The sequence below is a fragment of the Notolabrus celidotus genome, chromosome 9 (genome assembly GCF_009762535.1).
Source record: "Notolabrus celidotus isolate fNotCel1 chromosome 9, fNotCel1.pri, whole genome shotgun sequence".
In the NCBI taxonomy this organism is placed as follows: Eukaryota; Metazoa; Chordata; class Actinopteri; order Labriformes; family Labridae; genus Notolabrus; species Notolabrus celidotus.
In genome coordinates, this window is record NC_048280.1 from 10,534,170 (window position 1) to 10,560,215 (window position 26,046).

Sequence of the window (26,046 nt, forward strand, 5' to 3'; positions counted from 1 at the left end):
GGGAACATAGGGCTGTGGGAACATAGGGCTGTGGGAACATAGGGCTGTGGGAACTTAGGGCTGGGGGAACATTGGGCTGTGGGAACATAGGGATGATCCCAAAGGTATCATTCATTCATTTACTATAAAGTGTTTCCAATAAATATTGTGGAAGGATAAGGTTTAAATTGAAGGGAAATGCAGAAACACAAGACATAATTTTGAAAATGTCCTATAATTGTGGGAACATAGGGCTGTGGGATGATTGGGCTGTGGGATCATTGGGCTGTGGGATCACTGGGCTGTGGGAACATAGGGCTGTGGGATCAGTGGGCTGTGGGAACATAGGGCTTTGGGATCATTGGGCTGTGGGAACATAGGGCTGTGGGAACATAGGGCTGTGGGAACTTAGGGCTGGGGGAACATTGGGCTGTGGGAACATAGGGATGATCCCAAAGGTATCATTCATTCATTTACTATAAAGTGTTTCCAATAAATATTGTGGAAGGATAAGGTTTAAATTGAAGGGAAATGCAGAAACACAAGACCTAATTTTGAAAATGTCCTATAATTGTGGGAACATAGGGCTGTGGGATCATTGGGCTGTGGGATCATTGGGCTTTGAGAACATAGGGCTGTGGGAACATAGGGCTGTGGGAACTTAGGGCTGGGGGAACATTGGGCTGTGGGAACATAGGGATGATCCCGAAGGTATGTGTTGTCTAGTTTGGTAATATGACCCAGTGTCTCTTGTCATTTCTGTCATGGTAATAGTGTAAAACTTACTTAACTAAGAGTCACCTCATTTGTTCTTAAGGACAAATAACTATAGAAAATAATTCAATAATAATAATTTAAATTTCTTTTTACAACACTGGAGAAACTAATAAAAAAATAGCTATTAAAAATGTAACACAACTACTTTTCATTAAAACACGCATTTCATATTATGCTAACCTCACTGTGATATGTGTTTACACACGTTAACAGAATGAGGAGTGGTGACTTCATAAATAATGTGGGTAGATCATAAACTGTAGTAGAGTCACACCCGTCTGTTCTGTTTAGACATTATTTATTCTCTTGTAATCACTCATGCTAGTCCGGGTAAAGTTCAAGCTAGGCTTACTACTTACCTTTTGAGAGCATGGAGACTCTTCGGCTATTAACAATCTTCTTTTAAGGTCAACGGGACTCTAAAACACACACACACACACACACACACACACACACACACACACACACACACACACACACACACACATATATATATATATTTATATATTTATATGTATATTTTCCTTAAACCAAAGACTTTCTGTCAAGTCACATCCCTCTTATATTGGATGTAATAAATAACATTCCATTCTTTAAGTTGTCTCTCCTGATTAAATTCATGGATCTCTCACAGATCTGTCAACTCTCATGGAAATGAGTATCTGTGAGAGGGAAGAGGAGAATTAGGCTACTGTGAGTATAGACTTCCCGACTGAACTTTCGTTAGAGCGACATAAAGTTGAGACTGTTGAATGAGACTTTCAAGCCCTTGTAAATCTAGTCTATAGAATGCTGACTGCAAAGCCCTTTGTCAGCAGGTACATCACTCTGTATTTTGCAGCAGACCATAATTATATGTTAACCTTTTATTGTGCTTTGGTTTCTTGTATTGTATTGTAGAACAAACTGCTGTATGGTAAAATGTCTGCTCAGCCCGGATGAGCCGATGTGAAAACGTAGCGGGAAGCAACAGGGGCACAGAGATTCACCACAAGCAGGCGCGAGCAATGCCACCTGGGGACTTACACCCCAAGATGTGGACAAATTAAACGTAAACACAACAAAAAGGGGGCACGCAGTTCGAATGAAATCCACAGGACCAGAGAAAGTATTTCAAAATGTTAAAATACTTTATTAAACAACTATTAAAAATAGGCTGAATGAACTTGCAGACTAAAATAAAGAATAAGCGGGTGCTTTCGTTTATATCATGTGATCAGTGCAAACTGGGAAGAGCAGCACATAAAAACATCTGTTGTTGAAGAAGGAGAATCATTTTCAAGATGGGAACATTGAAGATGACTCCCCTCTCCCCCTGCCCACCAATCCCTCTTAAGGTGGATTTTAAACACTTAAGAGACCTGTCTGAAAGAGCAACTTTGGAAAATGCTCCTGAAAAAAGACACATATGAAAGAGGCTTCTAAAAACATTTTGAGAAAGCGGTGCATACATTCCTCTATCTAAACATTGGACCTTTCTCTGAGAACAATCAGTGGACTCTCTGGGGCTATGACTTTTATTTAATGTATATGCATACGTCAGAAGAACTTGTTGGCGGTGTGTAATTACTGTAGGTGAGGATAGAAGGTCTGCCCTGCACTTTAACCAGACTGTGCCTCCCTGTGTTTATGTGAAACTGTGCCGCAGGTGTTTGTGCTCAGTCTATTCAAAGTCATGAACCATCCAATTACGTTTGCGTCATGTTTGTATTTGTGTTTGGAGATAATTCCAAGTTACCAGGACATTCCCAAAATAGATCAGAAGAGACATGCCCCCATTTTTTTGATTTCCAGTGCAACTCTGCAGCACTGCACCTTCTACTCATTCACAAACCATTTGACGTCAGTCCATTGTAACAGAAAATGAAGTCTAGTTGATTGAGGTTCAGCAGGAGGTGGAATGATTGTGCAGTATAAATCCTTGATCATTGTTACATCTTGATTTTGAATTCTTTGGATTCTTTGCTGATGCATGAGAGCCTTTCTGAGCGCTTTTCTCAAGGTTGTTCTCGTCGGCTCTACCTATGTTTGTCTTAAAACGTGAAGTATTAGTGTGTGCAGGCTGATAAGAAATGGGTTGCGTCCACAGATGGGAATGCAAACACAAAACCAAGGAAGAGAAACATGAACAAGAGACACTTTAACCTAACACTGAGACACTTTATTGGTTATCAAGTTCCATCCCATTTCCAGAATGGGATGAAGAGTGTTTGACTGACCTATAACAACAGCAGTGCAATAAATAAAACAAAACTTACAGATACGTTAAAGGAACTAACAGACATCATAATAGCAGTGCAACTTACAAATACTTTAAGTTTTTAGCAATAAATAATCACACTAAATAAATTACATTCTAACAAGTTCTGGACAGTGTTTTATCATACAGAGCATCTAACAAAGCAGTCTATTCCCGCTACTTATTTTCTCAGATCTTCAGACTTATTTCATCTTCTCCGTCTTTGAAACGTGCAGCAGGCTGAAAAAGAAAGAGAGAATAGAAAAGTCAGTCAACATGTTAGCATAAAAACTGTACATTTTTTTGTGACAGCAAAATCAGGTTGTGAGAAATGACCATGCCGTATAATATAAAACAAATTTAACCCTCTTGTTGCGTTGCGGGTCAAATTGACCCTTTTTAAAGTCTATTTTAGGCAATATGTGCCTTCCAAACCAGCTAAATGCAGCGTAAAACTCTGGGCAGCATGTGACAGAAGCGGTGTCGTGTTAATTTATCAACATCACTTCATAAAAAAAAAAAATCAAAATGTAAAATAAAAGAAACAAAATTGTATTTATATTTAGGGCTTTCCAATGTACATAAAAAAAAAGGTTTAACATTAATTTTAATGAAAAACAAGTGAGTTATCCTCATTGAACCATGATCTGTGAGAATTAAAGAACACCAATGGACTAAATCTTTATTTAAATGGTTAGTAACAGAGTTAAAAATTAGATTAAAATAATATGTATTGGGATTTTTTGGGGTTCTGACACTTTTGGATAATTTAATATTTCCCTGGTCAAATTGACCCAGGAACATTATTGCTGTTCCAGAGAAACGGATATAACAGGAGGGTTAAGAATGTTATATTGCCAATCATGTACAGACCATGCACTTTTAGTTTTACAGAGTAGAGAGACTGAGGGGCCTGTGTCCACGAACAACTTTTTTTCTTAGTTTGTTTTTGCGCTGGCAGCAACTATTTTCTATACACTGTGCGTTTCTCCTTCACCGACCAATCAAAAACAAGAAGAGGTGGGGCCCCTGATATAAAACATGGCAGAGGTTTGTAGAGAGAAAGAGACCACACACCCTTTTTCTTTTTGGTACAACTTCCAGGTCCAGAGCTGCCACTAATACTAGGACACAAACTCTATCAGTTATTTGTACGTTGTCTTTGTTCAAATTAAATTAAAGAAAATATGAAGCTTTTTAAAAACAGGAAACGGTAGTGACAACAGTGCTAGGAAACTGAGGTTGTAGGTGCTACTAGGACAAAAAACGTCACTAATGGACACAGGCCCTAAAGCAGAACCTTTTCAGATGCTTAAATTGGAAATGGTTATAAAATGTTAAAATAAGTCTGATGTTAACTTTTTTTCCTAGACAGAAAAACAATACGCTTAATATTAGAAAAGTGTAATCCATTTTTTAGATTGTAGTAAAGAAAAGCACTGATCCCATTCTCAAGTGAATAAATAACAAGTCAAAGGATAACTTCCCTGCAGTAAAGTTCTTTAAGTTATGAAGTGAATCTCAACTACATGTGTGAGCCAGGCCTGACACAAGGCTATGAGGAGAATGCAGCAAGACTGCTTTGTCTGTCTGGAGTAAAAAAATGTCCATGTGCCGAAACACGTGTAGTCTGCTTGCATATGTGCGTGTGATGTTCAGTGAGATCTGACCACATATAAGCAGAGTGATTAAACTCTTACAAGGTCATCACGTGTTCATTCAGTGTGTCAGTACTGTTATTGTGTGGACACACAGGTGAATGTGTACAGTGTGGTTTTGCTCTACGCTGGTATGCAAGTGTAGAGACGGGACGGGCAGAGACACCCCTTAGTTAATCCAGGCTAATTCCCGTAGTGGGGATTCCTCTTTGTGTGATGCAACTTGCTTTACTCAATAACAACAACAGGCATTAGGGTTATTCTGTAACTCTCTGAGCCCGCTCCTTCCTGTTTGGCTTAAATCTCACGTGAGTAGAGGCCAGAATCACCCTCTGAAGACTTAAGCAATACTTTTGAAAGTAATACATCATCAAGAAATATCCTACCAGACATACATTCATGCCTGATTGCGTGTTACTCTTACAGCATCGCAGTTCTGCTTGCACGCATAGCATTGACACAGCGTTAGCTTGGCGAAGGTTTGGAGGGAATGCTCATTAAACCCCGCCCCTTTTGTAACTGTTGCTACTACGGCTCTAGACCTCAGCAGTTTATAATCATAGACTGGTTTCCAAATGGAGGTTCTGAAGCCTTTGGCAGGTGGGCACTCAAGGAACTGCAGTTTTTGCTCCTCAATATTGGATTAGTTTTCAACACCGTAGGTTGCTGCTTGTTTGTAATTAAAGGGGAAGAGAATCTTAAAAATATAGAAATGTGTAAATTTCAAAACCATTTTATACAGCAGTAGCCAAAAGCAGGTGCCTTTACTTTCCAGAGAACACCTAGACAACAACATACTTTTAGATGTTAGTACAGCTAGCTAGCTTGTTGGCTGTTTTTTATCAGTCCAATTAAAGACTTACTTCTTGGATACACACACAGCGTTGTTCCAAAATACTTGGGAAGCAAGTCTTGAAGTTGATTTAGATTCAACTTTATGCGTTTAGTTAGTTTCTTAAGGGAAATGGATCGTCCTACAGTGCTTTGTAATTGGTTCCTTGTTTATCCACATAGCTAACAGACAAGCAGAATTGAGGGTGGATGTTTGCTTTAGAGCTCATACTATTTTGTATTTTCAAAGTAAATACAAACACCGTTTTGGAGAGAACTTTCTGATGTCTTGACTTAATGTAACTCTATCAAAAAAAGTTTCACACAGATTGCGAGAGTGTTAACATGTAGAGCAAAGTTGCTAGCATTAGCTGAAAGACTCCAGGGCCAGCTGTAGCTTGGAGGCAGTACACAGTAAGCAATAGATATTTAGGGGGTCATTTTCTCTAACTTGAAGGTCCAAACGTTTTATAAAGTGTCCCTGGCCTTGCGAGCTAGGCTTAGCTAAATTTTCTTACTGCTAAAAGTAAATACTAGTTAGCCCAACGTGCTAACGATTGCATATAAGGTTAATACAATTAGCATGTTGAACACTTCCTTTGTTGTATCTGGAGAGTGTAGGGAATAATACCACCCAAACCTTTTTAAAATACCATGCTTTCTACTTTTAACATTTAAAATGTAATTATGCAATTATGCAATTATGCAAATTCAAAAACAGTGCTCTGAAGTTTGAGGTGTTGGAATAGCATGCCATCAGGACTGAACTGATTTGCATGAGTTTGTTCTCAGCACAAAGAAAACAATAAATGAGTGTGTTTTTGTGAACAGAAGTAGGTCAAAACCTCAGTAAACACTTACCTCCATGTAACCTGACGCCTTCACACAACAACGTCAGCCATTGGTTTCTGTAGCTTCTCCTGCTCCGACCCAGTTCCCAGGTAGGATGCCAGGAAGTTTTTATGTGATCTGTAACTATAAAAGAAATTCAACATGAGACACATGACAAAGTAAAGCGCTTGTGATTATCAGATGATAGGTTCTGAAAGGGAGGATTTGCAGGGTTTGTTAGTTGGCTTCAGACTTGTTGAGAAAAATGAAATTGAAGCTGTGTTTTTGTCCCGTTTTGGCACAAATTTCTAAAGAATACTGCCGATTGATTATTACAGTTCACCCTGTTGTAACATTACTTTGATTTTCAGTCTGAAATGAAATTAAGAGGTAGTTTCTTTCTCACAGTAATTACTCCTTTGGCACTGTGGCTGTAAAGTTTAATTACACTGCTGCAGGGTATTGGACTATTGACTTTGTCCCACATTCTTACAAAAGCTGAGATTTAGTTACACATTGATAAGAAGTTGAGGATACAGTAAAAGACTTCTTACATCATTACAGAGACTAATACAATGTAGTTTGAAAGAAGCACGAGTAATATCACGTACTTTTATTAACGTGACAAGGGTGGTGAAATAACAAACTGTGATAAAACCAGGAATGAGAAATTGAGACTGTACCTCAGGAAGGTGGTGAGCAATGCTGATATACCATGGGTGTGTTTGGGTGTGTTAATGTGCTTTTCGATGTGTCAGTGTGTTTGAATGCCAGGGAAGTGTTTCGGGCCAGGATGTGGGAATGGTGTGGTGTTTGAAGTTATGGATGTTTGCTTAAAGCTTTGATAATCTGCCCGACAATGCTCATGAAGAATAAAGAGGAGTCAGAGGGCTTTGTGACAAATCACTGGCATCAGGTCCTGTATTATTATTATTATTATTATTATTATTATTATTATTATTATTATTATTATTATTATTATTCATCACCCATGAAATAAAAAAAGATACCAAAGCTGAATAAAGAAACCGGTCTCACTGACTTAATGTGTTTATAACAACTTTTGTCCCAAGAGTTTAGTTTACTGCTTTCACATAATACACCCAGTGATCCAGGGCATGTCTCACATAAAAAGCAGCCGTTGGTTCATGATGTTTTCTTTTTTAAAGTAACATTTTTGGTCCTTTTGCCTTTATTTGATAGGACAGCTGAAGAGATACAGGAAATGTAGAGAGTAGAGGATGGGGGAAGACATGAAGGAAATGGTCGACCGGCCGGGAATCAAACCGGTGACCTCTGCAATGAGGACTGTAGTCTCTGTATGTGAGATGCTTAGACCGCTAGGCCACCAGCGGCCCCGTTCATGATGTTTTTTAATGTATTTTTTGGACAAATTTGTGACCATCACTTAATTTTGGTCTAACAATTAAGAAAAGGATCAGGCAATTAGGCCTGATCCTTTTCTTAATTATTGCAAATAAGGGTAGCAAATTCCAACAAAACATATAAGTTTAAATCTGTGTTTTCTTCACCACAAAGTTTCACATGAAGTTGCAACCAGCATCTTTTCTACTTATTAAGGAGTATCCCTCTCTGGCTTCCCACCCACAGCACCAACAGCCTATATTGAAGATCTGAATTCAAAATGCTGTTCTGTGTAAGTGTGTGTTTACTTACTGAGCACAGGTCATGAGGAGGATGGCCATACAGCTGATGACTGACAGGACCACAGCAATGATAACCAACACCGTCTGCACCAACTCAGTGTTGCTCTGTTCCGGGTTGTTTTTTAATTTGGTCTCCAGAGTTTGGATCCCACAGCGCTCCCCGTCATATCCCTTTATACATCTGCAGAGTAAAGAGTTACAGCAACACATTTATTTAAAAAAAACTTTACAAACACTGCATGCTGTCTTTTAATCCTACTTTCAGCTTGCCACACACTAAATCATGAAGCTTGACACATGCAGACATATAAAACTGAGACAGTACTCACATGCACACTGGCTCCTCCAGGCCCTCTATGTGCTTGCAGTAACCATGAATGCAGTAGCCCAGGTGAGAGGTGGTGCAGGGGTCCTCTGTGGTGCTGTGGGTCAAAGAGTGAGTGGATGTGTGTCCACTGGTGAAGAGTGTGTGCTCAGGGTTTAAAGGCGTTGTGCCTTTGCTCCTAAGCCTGTTCTTTCTTTTGCCTTTGCCTTTCCTTTTCTTCTTCTCATCTTTACCAGGATGTGAGTCTGTAACAAGATAAAATACAGATGAAACTAAGATATATATTACAGAAGTTAAGACTAAGATGCATTTTTAAGATCAACAGTTTCTGGTCCATTGGCGAATAAGATCAATTTTGTTTCTAAAGTTTTGGTTGCATTCAGAAAATATTAAAACTGACAGTCAGGATGTTTCAGGACCATTAAGACTTCTGTTTAAGTCTTCTTGTAAAAAAAAATCATCTCGGCCAAGAAGAAAGGGTTGTGTTAGTTTTCATACCATAAGAGCTGAAATTCTCGTTGTCTCCTCCGGATAGTTCTGTGTCTATTTCCAGCTCATCATCGTAGCTCATAGAACTCGGGAGGCCCTCCCCGGAGACCGTACCCCCTGTCACTCCAGCTAGTGCTGTGATGACCGTGGCTTCAGATCCCTGAGCGCCAAGTGCTCTGTAGGCTACTGGGAAAACAACCAGACACAAACAGACCAATAAGATAATGGAGATATAAGACTGCAAAGTGGTGAGGAACGGTTTGGGACAAAAGTTTGTCATATGATGCAGTTTAATTTCTTGCACCCCCAAAAACAGTCAACAGGGAAATACATTAAATCCTCTACTTTTCTTATTCTGATATTTGGTCAAACATAATTGTCTTTCTTACTTCTTGACATTTTATTCAAAATCCATCAAGTCTTTCAATCAATTGAAAACTTTAAAGCTCCTTTAAGTAACTATCATTTTGTCAACTTTGGAACCCCCTGAGGACAAAGCAGTACTTTTTATCTCCTTGCATGTCACATACATGTATGAGAAGTGTATTTTCATAGTCAAACATCTCATTTGTGAGGAATCTATTCATGGAAAAAGTAAATCAAAAAGTCTGCTTTTGTGGCATGCTGTCAATCCCTGTGTCTGACACCTACCTGGCGACAATCATTCAAAGCACTCAAAATGACTGCATAGAATTAATGAATCTTCCTTGTAATGGTCTGTTTTGCTTTTGTAGGTCATACAGAAGCATCAGTATTAATTTCAGTCAGCTAAAAATTCCTCACAGGAGCTTTAAAAGCAATTAAAAATTCTAAAGTAGTCACATATCTGCTCTGAAACCAGTACAACCACATCACTTGAACACATAATTCACACCAGACATTAACAATGATGACTAAGCCTCAGTCAATTAAGTATTTAAAATATGTCTGACCTTTTTCAGTGTATGGTTAAACTGCACAGTGAGTTGAACTGGTCGTAGTTAAGTCTGTCGATAGATTTTGATAACCAAAGGTGTCACACATCCGACACATTTTTCCTCTAAAACATCTGAATATCTGTCCCCCTGTTTGACAAGTCCTCACCTGTAGAGATATCTCCCTCACCTGTAGAGATATCTCCCTCTTCCTTCCCCTCTTACCTTATCACGCTTCCCTTCTTAACATTTAATTGATCTACACTCTCTGCACACAACCACACACATTAATTATAAGTACAAGTCTAGACTTACCGAAACAGAGGAGACAGGTGAGGACGAGAGTGTTCATATCCCAGGAAGACAGAGCTGTGTGTATGACAGTCCTGTGCTAAACTGTGTGTGTGTGAGTGTGTCAGAGTGTGTCTTTGTCTGCTGCTGATTGAGGCTGTTCTTTGCTCTCTTAACCGCCTCCTGGTGAGCTTTTATAGACCTAGAAAAGGGTGTGTGTGTGTGTGTGTGTGTGTGTGTGTGTGTGTGTGTGTGTGTGTGTATGTGTGTGTGTGTAAGAGAGGGAGAGCTCCAGACAAAATATGAGTGTGTGTGTGTTTATGTGTCTGTGTGTGTGTAAACTTGTAACACACGCACAGACTAACAAGAAGTAAGAGGGGTTCGTGTAATTAAGGTGTGTGTGTGTATGTCTGCAGAGCTTATGTGTGCGTGTGTGTGTGTGTCTTATAGTTAATCTGCCCCGGGCTACACATTTTAAACCTAATGTTCTCACACATGACGAGGCTTCCGTCCACGGTAAAAATAAATCTGTACAAGACTGAGTTTGATGTATTCAGACTTGTTTCCTGACAACATTAAAACACACATAGAAACATTTGTTCCTGCTTTATTTAAATGTTATTGCTTCTGTGGGTTAGTCTCTTTGGTCAGGAAAACAGCCACAACCTATTAAGATGTCACACACAGATGAACCAACACACACTGTTACCAGTAAAAAAAAAACACAACAGTCTTTATATTTCAAATTCTGTAGAAACAAAAATCAAACTTGTTATTTAAGATATATATTTTTTTTTTGGTCAATTCAAACAGCTGACAGAGTTGGAAAATAACAGACACAATATTCACTCTCTTGGCAGCAATGATAAACATTGTAATAAACTGCAATCAGATGCAGTATGTGAAGGTTCACAAGAGAATAGAAATTCCCTACATTGCCATGAATGGTCATAAAATATGTTTCTATTGCTGTGTGAGTAAAAGTTAAAAAGTACAGGCACTAAATGAACTTTGGCTTTGACTTGCAGAAAGTTGGTTTCATGTCTTTATTTTAATTTAAACCTCATGAAAAACCTCATTTTCACACTAGTTTAGCCACCACAGCATTACATTTCCAGTAGAAAGGATACCCATGCGCTTTTGAATGACACATTTCACTTCAGGACAGCACAGTTGTCAAGTCAAAAGTCATACGCATTTTATGTCAAATGGAACTGAAATTTAAGGATCTTAATGCAGTAAATTTACAGGATTTATGTGCCCAACTAGTTATTCTGAGAGCTCAGGGTTTGCAGCCAAATCTGAATTCTCCCCCATGACCGACATCATGTTAAAGTTTAGAGCCCTATCTTTCTACATTACATTTAGAGTACAATAAACAACGCAGGGTATCCTTTAGTCTTGTTTTTGGTTGAGTTGCACTCAAAGGCACTCGGATACCACCCCCATGTTTCGCTGCTCAAAATGAGCATCCTATTTGACTTAAGATGCTGTTAATGGAAAAGTACTTTAAGTTGGAGCCTCCACCAACAAGCTAAGCATACAGGTGCAGCTAATCACACTGATCAGTCAAAGAGGTTAACTTCAGCACTTGCTAAATGTGTGGTAAATAACTGCAGGCCAGTCATCACTGTGGAAGGTTTCGGTCCAAGTGTCGTCCTCAGGTCGACAAGTTGTGACCAGTCATGTGCGGGCAGTGGGTTTGTCAGCAGGCTGGGCTCAACCACCGTATCGGTAGCTGGCACGATAGCAAAATCCACATGGGAAAAAGACAGGTACTGGGAAGAGCTACACAGCTGTACATAAACAACACATCGTTGACTTTGTTGAACTCAAAGGTCATCGTCAAGCAGTGAGACAGTTCATCTTTTTACTCTTTGTGAGACCCCCAGAATAGACTGGATCTTAAACAGTATACCAGTGTGACTTATATTACAGGTTTTACTGTAGCTTGATGGGGACATTTCTCTCTGCTCTGATGTCATTGATGATATCAGCTTGTGACCTTCCATCCATTTAGGTCCAAAAATCCACATTTACTTGTCACTCTCCTGCTCAAGTTTCCCTCTCTTGCCTCTTTCATCTCTCTTGCCTCTTTCATCTCTCACATTGTTGTCCTCATGTTACTTCTCTTGCATGATAACGAGTGATGGATTCGCCAAAGAGCTGTGCTTTTTCAGGGTTATTGTCTTGTCTGGTCTATTTTATATTGGAGTCTTAATATTGGCAGGGTAGAAATCAGTGATGCAAAATCCAATTTATTTCACCTCAGATGCATTTTAGACAACGTAATGAGCCTGAAGTAAGTAATGAAGAAGAAAAATCATTATTTTTTTATGCTGCAAAAAGTATTTACAATAACTGTTCAGAAGTTTTATTATTTGATTTTTGTATTAAGCCCCCAATGGAAATCCACAACTAGCAACTTCTAGTTATTTAACTCTTTCTTCTGTGATTCATTTCCTTCATCAGGGTGTCTCTCTGTCTATGAACTGTCATGAGCTCTGTTTGATTAGATGATGCCCACTGTTACTATTTCTGTCCTCTGTAACAAAGAGAAGACCTTCAGGCTTGGGTGGGGATGCTGCTCTTATGGGTGTGTTGTGTATGTTGTTGTGTCTGTAGACAGAGGCTATCCCATCCTTCGTGCTCCTGCGGAATCCCATAGAAACCTGCAAGGAATGCAGGGAGCTCCTCCGTGCCACCCCCCAACCTCAACAGCAGCCCGAAACTGCTGGCACGTTTTGTTCAGAATGGCTGAGGAATGAGATTGTTTGGATTATGTGTTATGACATTGAGTGGAGATGATGTGAGCATGTGGAAAGTCTGACACAAGCCTGGAAAGAAGCACCTAATAGCAAAAAAATAACTCAGAGATACACAAATACAGGCGTTTCTGTTTGGATAAAACTTTAAATCATGCTCTTATATAAAACAGAAAAACAACAGTAGCTATAACGATTAAGCCGACAGTTTCCTCGAGAGGCGTCGCCCTCTTCAAGTGCAGACAGCCTTAAAGTCTGCACACCTGCAAAAACAATAACTATACACATCTAGTCACTAAGGCTGTACTGAACACTATGGTGTTGATTGATTGTTTATGTAATAAGAAGTGTTACCTCTTATTTTAAAGTCTCAGATATTTTTGTCAGTTTTCTGTACAATTTCAGACATTTTTTGTCTCTAGAGGATTTCCTGCTTTACTTTATTATCTGTGACTGTTGGTTGGACAAAATAAGCAATTTATAGAATTAAATTTGGGTTCTGGGATTTTGCATTGAGCATTTGTCACCATTTTTGACTTAAAACAGGCTAAACATTCAAACTGATTACACTGAATATAATCAGCAGATTTATCCGTCCTTAAAATAACTGCCTTTGTGCATAAAGATCCTTTAGTTTGTATTTATTTGGTCTGTATTTCTTGACATTTAAGGCCTGTAAAGTTGAACTAGTCAGTTGTAGCATCTGGTATAAATACCTGTGAAATGATTAGTCTACTGTCAATCAATCAATCAGTCAATCAATCTTTATTTGTATAGCGCCAAATCACAACAAACGTTATCTCAAGACGCTTTTACAAACATAGGAGGTCTAGACCACTCTATGTCAAATTATGAACAGAGACCCAACTTCAAGACAGGGTAAGACTCAGTCTGACCCCACCCTAATCCATCATGAGCATTGCACCTCACAGTATTTAGCTAGTTACAGTGGTGAGGAAAACCTTCCTTTGAACAGGCAGAAACCTCAGGCAGAACCAGACTCATGTTAGACAGCCATCATGCCTCGACTGAGTTGGGTCTTTAAAGAGGGATAGAGGAGAGTCAGAGAGAGAGGTGATAGTGATGAGACGAGTAGCAGATGCTGTTGCCGCTGGAGTCCAGCACGTCTGCATCAGCTGGAGTCCGGAATGTCTGCAGTATTGTACCCTGATGAAGGCCTTTTGTGTAAATTTTATAGTGTGTTTGTGCAGCTTTTCCTTTATTTTTGTACCTGTTGACCCTAAAAACAACAAGCCGATGTAAAGCAGTGTCAACATCAAAGTTAAGCCTGACCACCATACTCAAAGTTCTTACTATGAGGTTAGAATGAAGTCAGATGGCACAGTAAAAAATTATAATTTTGACGTGATGATGGTGTTAGAGTAAGGATTTGTGAACCACCGAAGTTACAAAAATTCATCCTGATGGTGGTACAATCGTCTGTATCTGATTCCATGGCAATCAGTTGTTGAGAATATTCAATCAATCAAACCATCAATACCTTGTTAAGGTTACAAGAGTCATCAGGGTTCATCCTCTGGGAACCCGGAAGTTTAAAAGTTTCTGTGGGTTCATGAGGAAGATATTTGGATATTTTTGGACAAGTGGAACCATTGACCTGCAGCTGGAGCTAGAATCAAAGTCATGTATCTCCAAATAAAGTTATTAGGATTCATCCTCTAGGGATCATGAATGTCTGCACAAAATTCCCTGTCAATCCATCTTACATCTTTAGAGATATTTTCAATTTAAAACAAAGATTTTGACTGACCAACAGACCTACATTACCTTCCCCAGATCCTTGCAGCTTGCGTGGCTCTCAAGAATAACAGTGAAAACACAACATGAGTCAGCCTTGTGTTGCCAAACATATGTGTACATTGTTCACGTGGAAATTTTTGTTTTGTTAAAGGACACGCAAGGATGAAGCCTTGAGGATTCCAGCAACACTCTACTCACGGCACGAGCAAAACCTACTATTATTTATGCAATAATGAGGTAATATTGGTTACATAGATTAAAGCAACATTTCCTGAATTTATTTTTAGAATGAAATTAACTCACCTCAGTGGGTGTGTTTGTGGGTACTTGCGTGTGTGTGTGTGTGCATGCTAATGTGTTTTTAAGTAGGTCTTAAAGGGAGCATTGTCTGCATGTGGGTTAATGTTTACATGCAATCATTGCTGGTCATTTGAATAACGAACATATTAAGAAACTTTAGTCAGGAGTTCAGATGGCTCATTGACTCTGGTACAAGCACTAATGAGGGGACAAAAAGTAATATGGGGCTATTGTTTAACTCGACACCGGACACAGCACTCTGTGTGCCTGATGCCTCACAATCGTGACTTTGCATTAGAGAACTTTAGTGTTATCCGGTGTTACCCCAACTATTTTAATTTGAATAACCAGTCTTTAAGTTCACAAATCGGATTTAAAAAATGAATGGAAAGGATGAATGAATGAATTAGTTTCATAAACCTCAATACTTAAAAAGTTTGAATTTTATCACAAAGATCCGTTCACCACTCATGGGCTTTTGTTTTTCAGGGAGTCTGTTGTTCACACCACATTGAAAGTTAGAACTGCAACAATGTCAAGAAAATGTAAAACCATGAAATCCAAATACCCGTTATGTATATGTATCTTAAAGGTCATGAGATCAATAATCACAATATCTCTTATTTATGATAAGGTGACTTTGCTGTCCAATAATTATCCATTAGAGTGATACTTTACACAGATCCTATCTTCCAGTGGTGTTTTCAAGGGGGGCAGAGGGGCCATTGGCCCCTCTTGGTGCCCTCATATATGAAAAATGTTGCATTAGTACCCCCTCTGATGCCCCTGTGGCAGACAAAACATTATGAGATGCCCTCTCTGGTGACCTTCCAGTGGAAAACTGGCCTTCATACGTGCCCTTTCATTGGTTAAAACAAGGTAAAGTGCCCTCTTAATGTTCTTCTAGGAATAAGAATCTAATAAAGTGCCCTCTCAGATGTCCCTCCAATGGTGATACAAACTTGAAAGTTTAGTTGTTATGCAAGGTTTTAGAATTTGTGAGTTAAAATAGTATTCATGATGCGACTACAGGCAGATCTTCATTAATCACAGCCTGTGAGTGCTGGTGCCCCCACGACATACAGCAGGGACCCCTTTTATTTCCCCCCTGCCCCTCAAACAGCCCGAGTACACCACAGCTCTCATCCATCCAACCTGACATCATAAAAAAAGTGAGAAAGTCTTGACAGTTGCAAGTGGTGTCAGGATCAGAGTCAGACAGGAATGCACCAAATCATGTCTGAACCAGGAATTGATCCCACGACCAGTGCCCCCCTCAGAGTTGACATTTAAATGAAGAAAGCAAGAGGTGACATTTTGAAAAGTATTTCCTTTTATTTACATTTCTGCACTTTCCTTTGAGAAAACAAAACAATACATCAGATGTAGATAAAAGGACTTTGAAGAATGTAAGGACTATCAGTCGTGCCCTTCAGACCTAAGTGTTGTATAAAATAACAGAAGAGTCATAAACAGAAATAACAAGTCAAACTGGAGTAAAACATTCAAAAGAAGTAACAGAGCTTCCAGCGTCTACACCATCAATAAATTAACAATAATAAAAAATGTTATGACTTAACAAATGGCAAACAATAAAACATAGAGGTACTATACTTAATGACTCGTTCAACGGCTAAATAACTGCTAGAAAAACACAAAAAGTGACTATAGCTACTTGTTCAAGCAGAAATGTCAGATATAAATTAAAAACTATAAAGCTGTGTAGAACAGTATACCAGGGATTTACTCTGAAGGCAGCTGGACAGTTCACACGTGATCTTATTTTTTATCTATTTTGCACATTAAAAGCTGTGACCTGATCCGAAACCTTTGAAATATTAAAATCAGTTTCATATGAACTTGCAACAAAGAGCTAAAAAAAGAAGACACTTTGGTACCATTGCTTGGTGGTTAACATCCCGACTATTACATGACTATTTTTGAATATTTACTATTTGTGCTAACAAGTCTCAGAGTGTGAACTCGTCCAGTACTGTCATGTGGAATTTTTCTTGTAAAAATCTGTGAAATCCAGGTGTGCCTTTCCAGCTGGGAATGTAGTAAAAATGTGTAGCAGTCTAAGCAGTCTGGACTCCTTTGTAGCCCTGCCGCTTCGGGGGACGGGAGAATCTGTTTTTCTTATACCTGAGAAAACAACACAGAACATGATTTATTTCAAAATTTATTTATATTCATTTATTTATTGTAAAAACTCAGCTGGGTGACCTGAAACCTGCTCTGGCTTGACAAGTCTTTGCATGAAGGGCCAGATACCATGAAATGTGACCTGTGAGTTTGGTGAGTTAAAGTGAACCTTAAGAATAACTGAAAACTAAGTTTCAGGGAAAATGCATATGAAAAGAACATTTACTTTAACATATCTTTATCAAAGAAGAAGAAGTTGAGTAAACTGAAGGAGGGAAAAAATGATGAGAGAATAAAAACAGAGCACTTCATGATCCCTGTTTAGACGCACAACAAAACCTTAAACTTGAGATCTCTGATTAGACCTGAAAGATGCAACAACATGAACCAGAGTGGTTGTGATGCTACGAAGCCAAAATATGTGAATGAGAGATGAAATAGAGAACATGAGTGGTATTTGTACCCACAGTACCCTGCTATGGGAAAGACTCTACTCCTACTCTTGTTTAAGCAAAAATAATCCAGCATGTAAAACTCTGTTGTTGTTTTTTTCGTGGTTCGTAGCACATAAAAGGAAAAAGTCAATCTAAATTTAGAAAAGTAATCTCCTCAAGACAAAAAAAGGAGTTTGAACGTCTTTATACTTTCTCTCGTCTCTGAACTCCCTTCATCTCTTGTATAGAAAACACACAGACTGTAATTCACAGACTCAAGTCTTACCACTTGCAGCAGAAGTACAGTGCTCCAGCCAGACCGATCAGCAGCAGACTCACACAGAACACAGTGAGGATGATCTGCTCCTCTCCTATTGGCTGAACCACCAGCTCCATTTGGCTACACCTGGGCCCATAGAAGCCACTGTCACACCTGCAACCCAAAGAGACGAGTCACCCCTGATAACATATGATTCACTACAGCAGGCAGTCAGACGCACACACAGACACACACAGACACACACAGACACACACAGACACACACACACACACTCACTGAAACACACAGACACACACACACACACACTCACTGACACACACAGACACACATGCAGGATCGTACTTGCAGTGGTGTTCGTTGATGTCCACCAGCAGCATACACTTGCCGTCGTTCAGACAGTAACTGTCAAATGTGCTATCACATGTCTGTGTTGACCGTTTCACCACATGAGGGCGCTCTTCTTCCTGACCTGAGACAACAAGGCAGTGTTAGAAACTTGGCATAGGAAACTCAGTGACCTTTTGGACCGCTCAGATAAATATAAACAAAAACAATTACAAAATATAAATGTTTACATATTTTCAAATCAGAGAATCAAGCTAACACTAATTGCATTTATTTTTTGTTATTGTGTTTGCAGTATTCCATATTAATTTTGCAATACATTTTCATCATGCAGGTTGAAAGCTTGAAGAGTCATTCATGTCTTTTCAACCCTCAATAAATTTGGGAATTTCTTTTTTTATCCTGTTTCTGACAAATAGACTCATTGAAAGAACTTTTTAGATGATAACATTGGTGTTGTTTTTGACTGTCATTATGTGCTTCCTTGCCAGTGACAGCCCTGGCTGGAGGCTTTAAGTCTTTTTAGTTGTTCTGAGAGCAACTTCCATTAGAACAACAGGAGGAAACGTTTTCAAATTTGGTACAAACACCCTCTTGGATTCAAGAATGAACTTACTAGATATTGCAATCCGAAGTCAAAGGTCATATCAATAGTTCAATTACAGTAAAAACGTGTTTGCTATAACTTAACAATTCTCATTCCGATATTTCATTTTTCACTTATGTCTGATATAGCAATAGTTTCAAAACAAATTTCCCTAAATAAATTACATTGTTCAATAAATAACCACTGTCTTTTATTCCAGTTCCATTACTGTGAACACGATATTCCAGTTACACCTGAAAGAAATATTTTTTAAATGTAGTACAAAGAGGTCACATGAAGTGTTTAAAACTTTGTGGTCAGAGATCTCTGTTACACCGATTTAATGCCTACTCCTTTCTCTTAGTAAAGCCTTGAGAAAATATTATCACACTTTGTTGACACTATTTTTTTATCTGAGTTGCCAGTGATACTGCCAGCGATAAAACAACACTATCAGGGCTTATTTGGAACTTCTCTGGTCTTTCTCCTGTAATGGATTGTAGTATTACCTCCTCTACTTAATGTAGACTTCTTAGTAGTTATAGTATTGTTTTTTTTTTTTAAAAGCTCCTTAAATTTTAAGTTTTTATCACTAATACACCAAAACGTCTTACTAAAGACAAAATATATGACACTTCCAAGCGGCAAACTCCGGTCTCAAACGATGAAGCCAATGCCGAAGTGATATAAACTGCAATACATCGAAAATCCGCTTGAGGCTGGCTGCAGAAACACCGGAAACCACATAGATATGAATGGGAAAAAGACGATCTTTGCAGCATTAATAAACATGTTTACAGCCTGGTTCAAAAAACGGCTTGGCCCTACAACGCTAATCTCTCTATTGGCACACACTGTACATTTTTTTCTAACGTGACGGTTAAGAAGATATTAAGATTATGAGTTTTGCCCAAATAAGGACATGACTGACGTGACTCCCGGTCGGGAACACACAGCCATTGGCTAAGAGACTCACACTACGTCACACTCTGCCTAGTTGAGTTCCGCATTACCAATATGGCTGCTGCCGTCGATTTGCTTCAAAACAGCTCTCAGGAACAGATGGGTGACGTCACGGATACTACGTCCATATTTTATACAGTCTATGGACACTTCACATTTCAAGGTATAACATGACTTATGATGCTACTTAAAGTTCTCCAAATAGTTGGGATGTGCATGTTTAGTTAACTGAATGATTAAATGTTATCACCCTCGCTAGTCAGCACCAAAACTACTGGTCGGTTAAACTGTTAATATTTTCGTTATAACGGTCATATGTTGTGTCTTAGTTTCAATGAAGCCACCTGCCACCCAGCTCTGGCTCCTGTTAATGGAGACTGCCATCATGCTTTAATGTTCTACTACCTGTACGACAGATGGCATTTTATAGCATTTTTGTTTCTGGTTAAATCGGCATATAACAACTCGACTAGAGCAATGTGTGACCAGCACAGGCATTTGGACATTACCCTGCAAGGAGGACTGAAGGCTGCTGGTGCTAGCTCTGCTAAGGGTAGACACACTTACCAGAAGACTCTGTGATCTTGTGTTTAACAGTGTTAAATAGATAATGCTCAATGTTGACTGTTTTCTGATTGTTGTCTTACCTTAAGACTAGTCCGTTAGTCAGAATTCAAATTTCTGTTCTAACAACTAGGAAAGTTCAGAAGTTCAAAGTCTTCTTTATTGTCAAAAACTGCAGTATGCACCAGACATAAAGAGGATTTGATATTACGTTTCTCTCTCAGACCCTAGCAACGACAACAACAGATAAACATAGAAAATCTAGAAAAAGATAAGGTAAAATTAAAAAGAGTAAGCTAATAAAATAATAAAATACAGTTTTGAAACAGTGCAAAAACTTTGCTATAGTGCAATTTAAAATCAAGGTGAGTGTGTGCGTTTCAGTCCTGAGGATGACAGACCTTAGTGTTGAATTAGAAATTAGAAATCAGAACATCCATACCAAATACACAATACTTGAAATAAGGTGTTTGTATCAAACCATCCCTGCACATTAACTATACTTTACATATCAAGTGATTTGTTGTCTTTCATATCATATATCATAGAAGTTGTTGATTGGATACCTGCAGAGAGAAGGTTGCTGTCTTCAGTTTGAAGTCTGGATGAGACGCTCCTGGTGAGAGCATACGGCCAAAGCAGCATGACACCTGTTGAACAAAGAATATTTGACATTAAAAAAAGAAGAAGGAAACTATTTTTTAATCCACTACACGGACAATGTGATCAGTTTTGAATAGTCTTTGAGTTTTGACAGCAGTGGTTGTTCTTTCTCCACAGAGTGCCATGTAAACTTGTTTATTCAACATGACTGGAACAATCCCTCTGGTTTGAAACATTTTCCCTGTGTCCTCAACAAAAACATATGAACCCTATCATAGTTATGATATATAATACATCTCTGATCCTGTTTATAATCTTGTAACTCAAAACAAATCACTTTATTTTTTTTTTTGTAAATTTAAATCAACATTCATGTTTAATTTTTGAGATGATTTGTTTTCATTACGCAGAAGAAAATCTCCAAATAAATCAAAAGGTGTTTCCTATATGAACACTGTGACCTTTTTTCACTGCTGCTTGGGGTCAAATTTCTTGTTTAAATGATCCTTATTTAAGTTTGACATGCAGAGTTGCAGACACCTCTTAGGTGCAAATGTCATCTACACATGGCAAAATGATGAGTACATATCTGTAACATGATATTGTACCTGAGCAGGGACTGTTATCTCAGCCCTTGTTTGTTGACTGTGGTAAGACGACACTGCACACTATTATTCAGGAAAATGTCATCCCATAAAAATGAGGGAATGAAATGTTTCCCTGGAAACGTTAGATTTGCAGCCAGTTTTTTAGAGTGAACTTTGCCAAAGGGAGATGATGTGATGTGCTGCCCGGCCCACATGCCTGTACCAGCCTGCATGCGCAAAGTTTGCAGACGCCCACATTCCTGCAGGCAGGACAGAAAAACACAGGAACCTGTATGCATGATGTGTCTGGTTACGACTGGTTATGAAGTTCACCGTTAAATCCTGTCCATCTCCTCTCTCTCAGTTTCTCTCTGTTGTTATGGCTGCAGACATATTGTGCCCGTTGGTTTCGGTCAGAGCACTTGGGCTGGTTGTTGGGTGTTTCTGACGTGACTGATTGGTCTAAAGTACAGGGTGAGTTGGAAGGGGTGACGAATCAGTGTATCATATAACTGATTAATAACGGCTCTTCTATATCATTAGCCTCTGACTCATTCCTGATTCTTATCATATTAATGAAATCAAATTGGATGAAAATTATTACTGTACCCTTCTACAAGTCTGAAAAATGGTCAGGAAATCTGACACATTTGAATAACGATGAACCTAAAACTGCGGGCTCCTACAAATAGTTGAGTCTTTCGTGAAGCTGAGAAAAGTCAAGATGCAGATAATTTTTTTCAACCCACATAATCAAGATCAACAACAAGAGGGAAGAATATCAGCTTACATGACTGATAACTGGTCAATAAGCCAAAAAAAGGAAATAAAAAAAACAAGGAATTAAAGCAGAATTATCTGGGGATAACTGTAAATCACTGAAGGGATTATATTTCAGGAGCTGTATTTGGCACACTCTGAGTGATGTTAAATAAGCTGATTTGCATTTTATCAGTCCATTACATGGGTGTTATCAGTTAATCTGGAGCACAGAAATGACACACTTTGGCACTACTCTACCTTCTACTCTGCTTAATAAGCTGTAATCATCTATTAGTAAGGTGTATTGTGACCTTACAGCAGTGAGGCCTGGTGGTGGATGGATTCTGTGATGAGAGAAACGTCCTGATGAGAAAGGTCAACCACATCATGGGGTGGTTGGGACGGATGAATGAGGATTTGATCAAATATACAGATGGCTCATACTTATTGAACTGACTGTTAATTAAACCACCAAATATCAAAACTCTACTTCCTTTTTACAGTTTGCTGAAAGTTTTGTGTTCTACTTCTCACCGAAACCAAAGTGTTTTCCTAAGTTTAGCCATTCAGTGTGAATGACCAAACTTAAACTGTGACTGTTAAAAATGTAAACCACGTTTATTGTTGACAAAATTACAACTTGTGTCTTATAAAATTCTGCCCATTTTAGACTTGGTATTTATCATAAGAGATGATAACACACCTCAAGGCCTACTGGTACATGCAGCTGGCTCTGTCTGAGTTGCTCTCATTATAGTTATAATAACTAATAGCCAAAGGGGGGTGCAGGCTTTCATGTCCGGGATGGCCCTTCTGAGGCAACAACTACGTAATTCAAGTGTGTGTGCACACATGTTCAATAAACATGTAACAATAAATCATCATATGTCTGTTATATTCCTATTTTTTAACTTGCAGCCTGTTGCATCACAGCCAAAATACTTGATTTTAAAAGCAGTCTCGCCTCTGACAAGGCAAACAACCAATCATATTTAGGGTTTTGGGGTGGCTGATAAGGCCGATTTCAAGGGGGCCCACGGCAACCTTTTGGACACGGCCCTGCTGATAACGGCTAATTTAATTGTAAAATAATATTATCAACAGGTGCAATAATGGAAAACAGACAAAACCCACATGAAAATATATCCTCCTTTTATATTCCTACCAGGACATGAGTGTTCATGTATTCAGTGTTGGAAACATAGACTGTATAAATAATGGACATAGTATCCATGAAGTCACCCATCTGTTTCTGAAGCACTGTTTTGAAGCCAAACGTCGGCGGGAGCCATACTGGAATTGCTGAACTCAACCTAACAGCTGTCAGGCTAGTGTGAGGTAAAGAGGTGGGCTTTGAGCCTCCTCACCAACAGCTACAGTGTTCCCGCCTGTCAGTCAAGTCAGTCACGTCCTTAAATGGGCAAAACTCGTAATCCTAATATCTTCTGAACTGTTGCGGTAAAAAAAATCCACCGTCAGTACAGTGTGTGCCGATAGAGAAATTAACTATTCAGACTGAAGCCATTTTTCTAACCAGGCTGTAAAGATGTATATTATTGCTGCAAAGATCATCTTTTTTGAATGGGTGTGTATGTGGTTTCCGGTGTTTCTGCAGCCAGCCTTAAGCGGACGCTCAATGAACTGCAGTTTATAACACTTCCGCATGGGCTTCATATTTTGAGACCGGAGCTTGCTGCTTGGTTGGAAAGCACAATTACTCAAGTGCGCTGCTCATGTGACAAACTGTGAGGTACTTGATTTGAGTGTTTCCTTCCTGCATACATTTAAGAGACATACCTAACCCTTTGAAGGGTTGTGGTTGCTGCTCATTTTACTGCCAAGTGTTTCACAACATGTTTGGTGTGCAGGTCTTTATGATTAGGAAATGTGTGGTGGGTTCATGTTTCAGATGTCTGTGAGTTGTTAGCTCATATATACCTGATACACCCTTTTAACTTCTCACTGGTGTCTCTTTTCTTTTTTATCTGCACAGACATATTTCTGATAAAATGTTCTTTTCTTCTTTCCTCTCACACCAACTCTCAGATCTATGTTGTAGCCTTCATGAAGGCCCGAGCCCTTGTTTTGGAACCATTAGTCTAAAGTACCAAAAAGTTTATAAAATACTAAAAAGCTCCAATAATGGAAACAAAATCTAACATTTTAAGTTTTAATACTTATAGTACACTTTGCTGATATGTTGGCTCTTTTGCATGAATTTTATTATTATTGTTTCAGTAAGTTACATAACAGATCTGATAACTTCCCGCACTGGGTTGTGGTCTGTTTACACAAGCAAGAAAATAATGTCTCCTTGTTTAGTTTTAATGCAATTAACCTAACAAATGACAGATTTATTTAGACCGCATGTGCTTTACAAACAGTAAATCTTCCATTTGTGCTACATTTGCCAACATCCTGCAGCATCCCTCAGGCTCACAGCTCAGTGTGTGCGTCAGCTCGTCATCACAGATGTGGGGCATTGTTTCTTAACCTGACTCAAGAACATCCACTTCCACTTTCTGCATTAGTCAGCATTGATCATCTGTCCATTTTTCTTTGAAAATGGGAACTGTAAGTGCATTTAGTTGATTTTTCCCCCCATAGAGTGACGTTTTTATAGCTTTGGCTCAAGTCAGAATGGCTATGGAAATATACGCCTGTAAGGGTTAGTGGTACATTTAAAACATCTCTTTGATGTGACAAATGTCCATAAGAAACATCAGATAAATGTACTCCTAACAACAAAAGTAAAGATTCTGCAGAAAAATATCCACTGTAAACTGATGCCTGCTTCAATTGCCAAAATGCTAGACTTCTTGAATGCTGTAATAACTTTTAACTGCTTCTTATTCTGTTACATGAGCTGGTACACATTAAAGCATTGTGTCTTAAAATATTGTCCAATTTTACACATGTGTGTGATCTGGACAGTAGCACACACTTAATTCTTTAGATACAGTATCAACCATTTCATAGGAAGAGTTAATTTATTCAATTCTCCCAGCCTTTTCAGGAACATATATTTCTTAAGATTAACAGAAAGATTCTAATTCAGTATGATTTTTGTCTTAAGACTGTGACAAGAACTTCTCTGAATACTAAAACTGTAAGCAGAAAAGTGAGGAGTGTAACAAAGTACAACAGTCTTGCCATGGAGTGAGAGAACGTGCATGAAGTGGCCTATAAGTTATTCAAGTATACGTGAAATAGAGTACGTCAGTAAAGTAGGCTGCTTGTTTAAATATAGCTACCCTCTAACAACACTGTAGCTGTATGTAGAGCGATAAAAAAGTACAATTACACTGTCAAACAACCTCCTAAATATCCGTCTAAACTTCATATTGAACATAAACTTACCGATAATTGAGAGGAGCGCTGGAGGTTTGCTGTTCCCCATTTCAGAGCAGATTAACAGACAGGAGGCTCTCTGCGAAGGTAAGGAGCTGCTTCCGACTTGTCAAAATAATTACAAGGTAAAAGAAGAGCAGTCGATGCTTCTGCTGACAGACACAGAGTCGAAACCAGGGGGGCTTAATCCTGCGGTCTGGGTGTGGTGACAGACTCCTATAATTTAGACTTATTCACACTTCAAAGGTCCAAATGAAAAAGAAGGACCCTGAAGGCACCACCATGAAAAAAGAAGAAAGAAAAGGAGGGGCTGCTTCTGTCTCCGTCATCCTCTCATCACTGATGATGGACTCTTCTATGCAATCATTTAAGTCAATGCTCGAAAGAAGTCCTAAAATGTTGAGTTACCCTTCAAAATATCTCCAAAAAAGCTAAATGTGTCTGCAACAAACACAAAGAATGATCTGTAGAGATAGTTAATATGCAGTGAAATAGTTTCTTTCACTTATCATTTATTCTAATGAGGGTTCATATTACTGATGCACACATACAATTACACATACAGGTACAGTAAGAAGCATTTTACTGATGCAGCTTGT

General features: G+C 38.8%; 2 protein-coding genes across 3 annotated transcripts; both read right to left on the minus strand.

Annotated features, from left to right (window-relative positions):
- Nucleotides 1-2,895: 2,895 nt before the first annotated feature.
- Nucleotides 2,896-10,153, minus strand: areg (amphiregulin). Of its 2 annotated transcripts, none has more exons than XM_034692619.1 (6): nucleotides 10,026-10,153; nucleotides 8,806-8,979; nucleotides 8,312-8,552; nucleotides 7,993-8,163; nucleotides 6,346-6,459; nucleotides 2,896-3,235 (listed from the first exon to the last, which is right to left on the minus strand). In XM_034692619.1, exons 1-5 carry the CDS (start codon nucleotides 10,060-10,062, stop codon nucleotides 6,366-6,368), a joined length of 717 nt encoding a protein of 238 aa, XP_034548510.1. In that variant the 5' UTR covers nucleotides 10,063-10,153; the 3' UTR covers nucleotides 2,896-3,235; nucleotides 6,346-6,365. The 2 variants fall into 2 exon arrangements, with proteins under 2 accessions (XP_034548510.1, XP_034548509.1); XM_034692618.1 differs by having other exon boundaries at nucleotides 8,806-8,982.
- A 5,984-nt stretch (nucleotides 10,154-16,137) lies between these two features.
- Nucleotides 16,138-25,982, minus strand: LOC117819013 (proepiregulin-like). The gene is made up of 5 exons (XM_034692206.1): nucleotides 25,457-25,982; nucleotides 20,711-20,794; nucleotides 18,029-18,155; nucleotides 17,693-17,839; nucleotides 16,138-16,972 (listed from the first exon to the last, which is right to left on the minus strand). The coding sequence occupies exons 1-5, from the start codon at nucleotides 25,494-25,496 to the stop codon at nucleotides 16,906-16,908; spliced, it is 465 nt and encodes a 154-aa protein (XP_034548097.1). The 5' UTR covers nucleotides 25,497-25,982; the 3' UTR covers nucleotides 16,138-16,905.
- Between the last annotated feature and the right edge of the window lie 64 nt (nucleotides 25,983-26,046).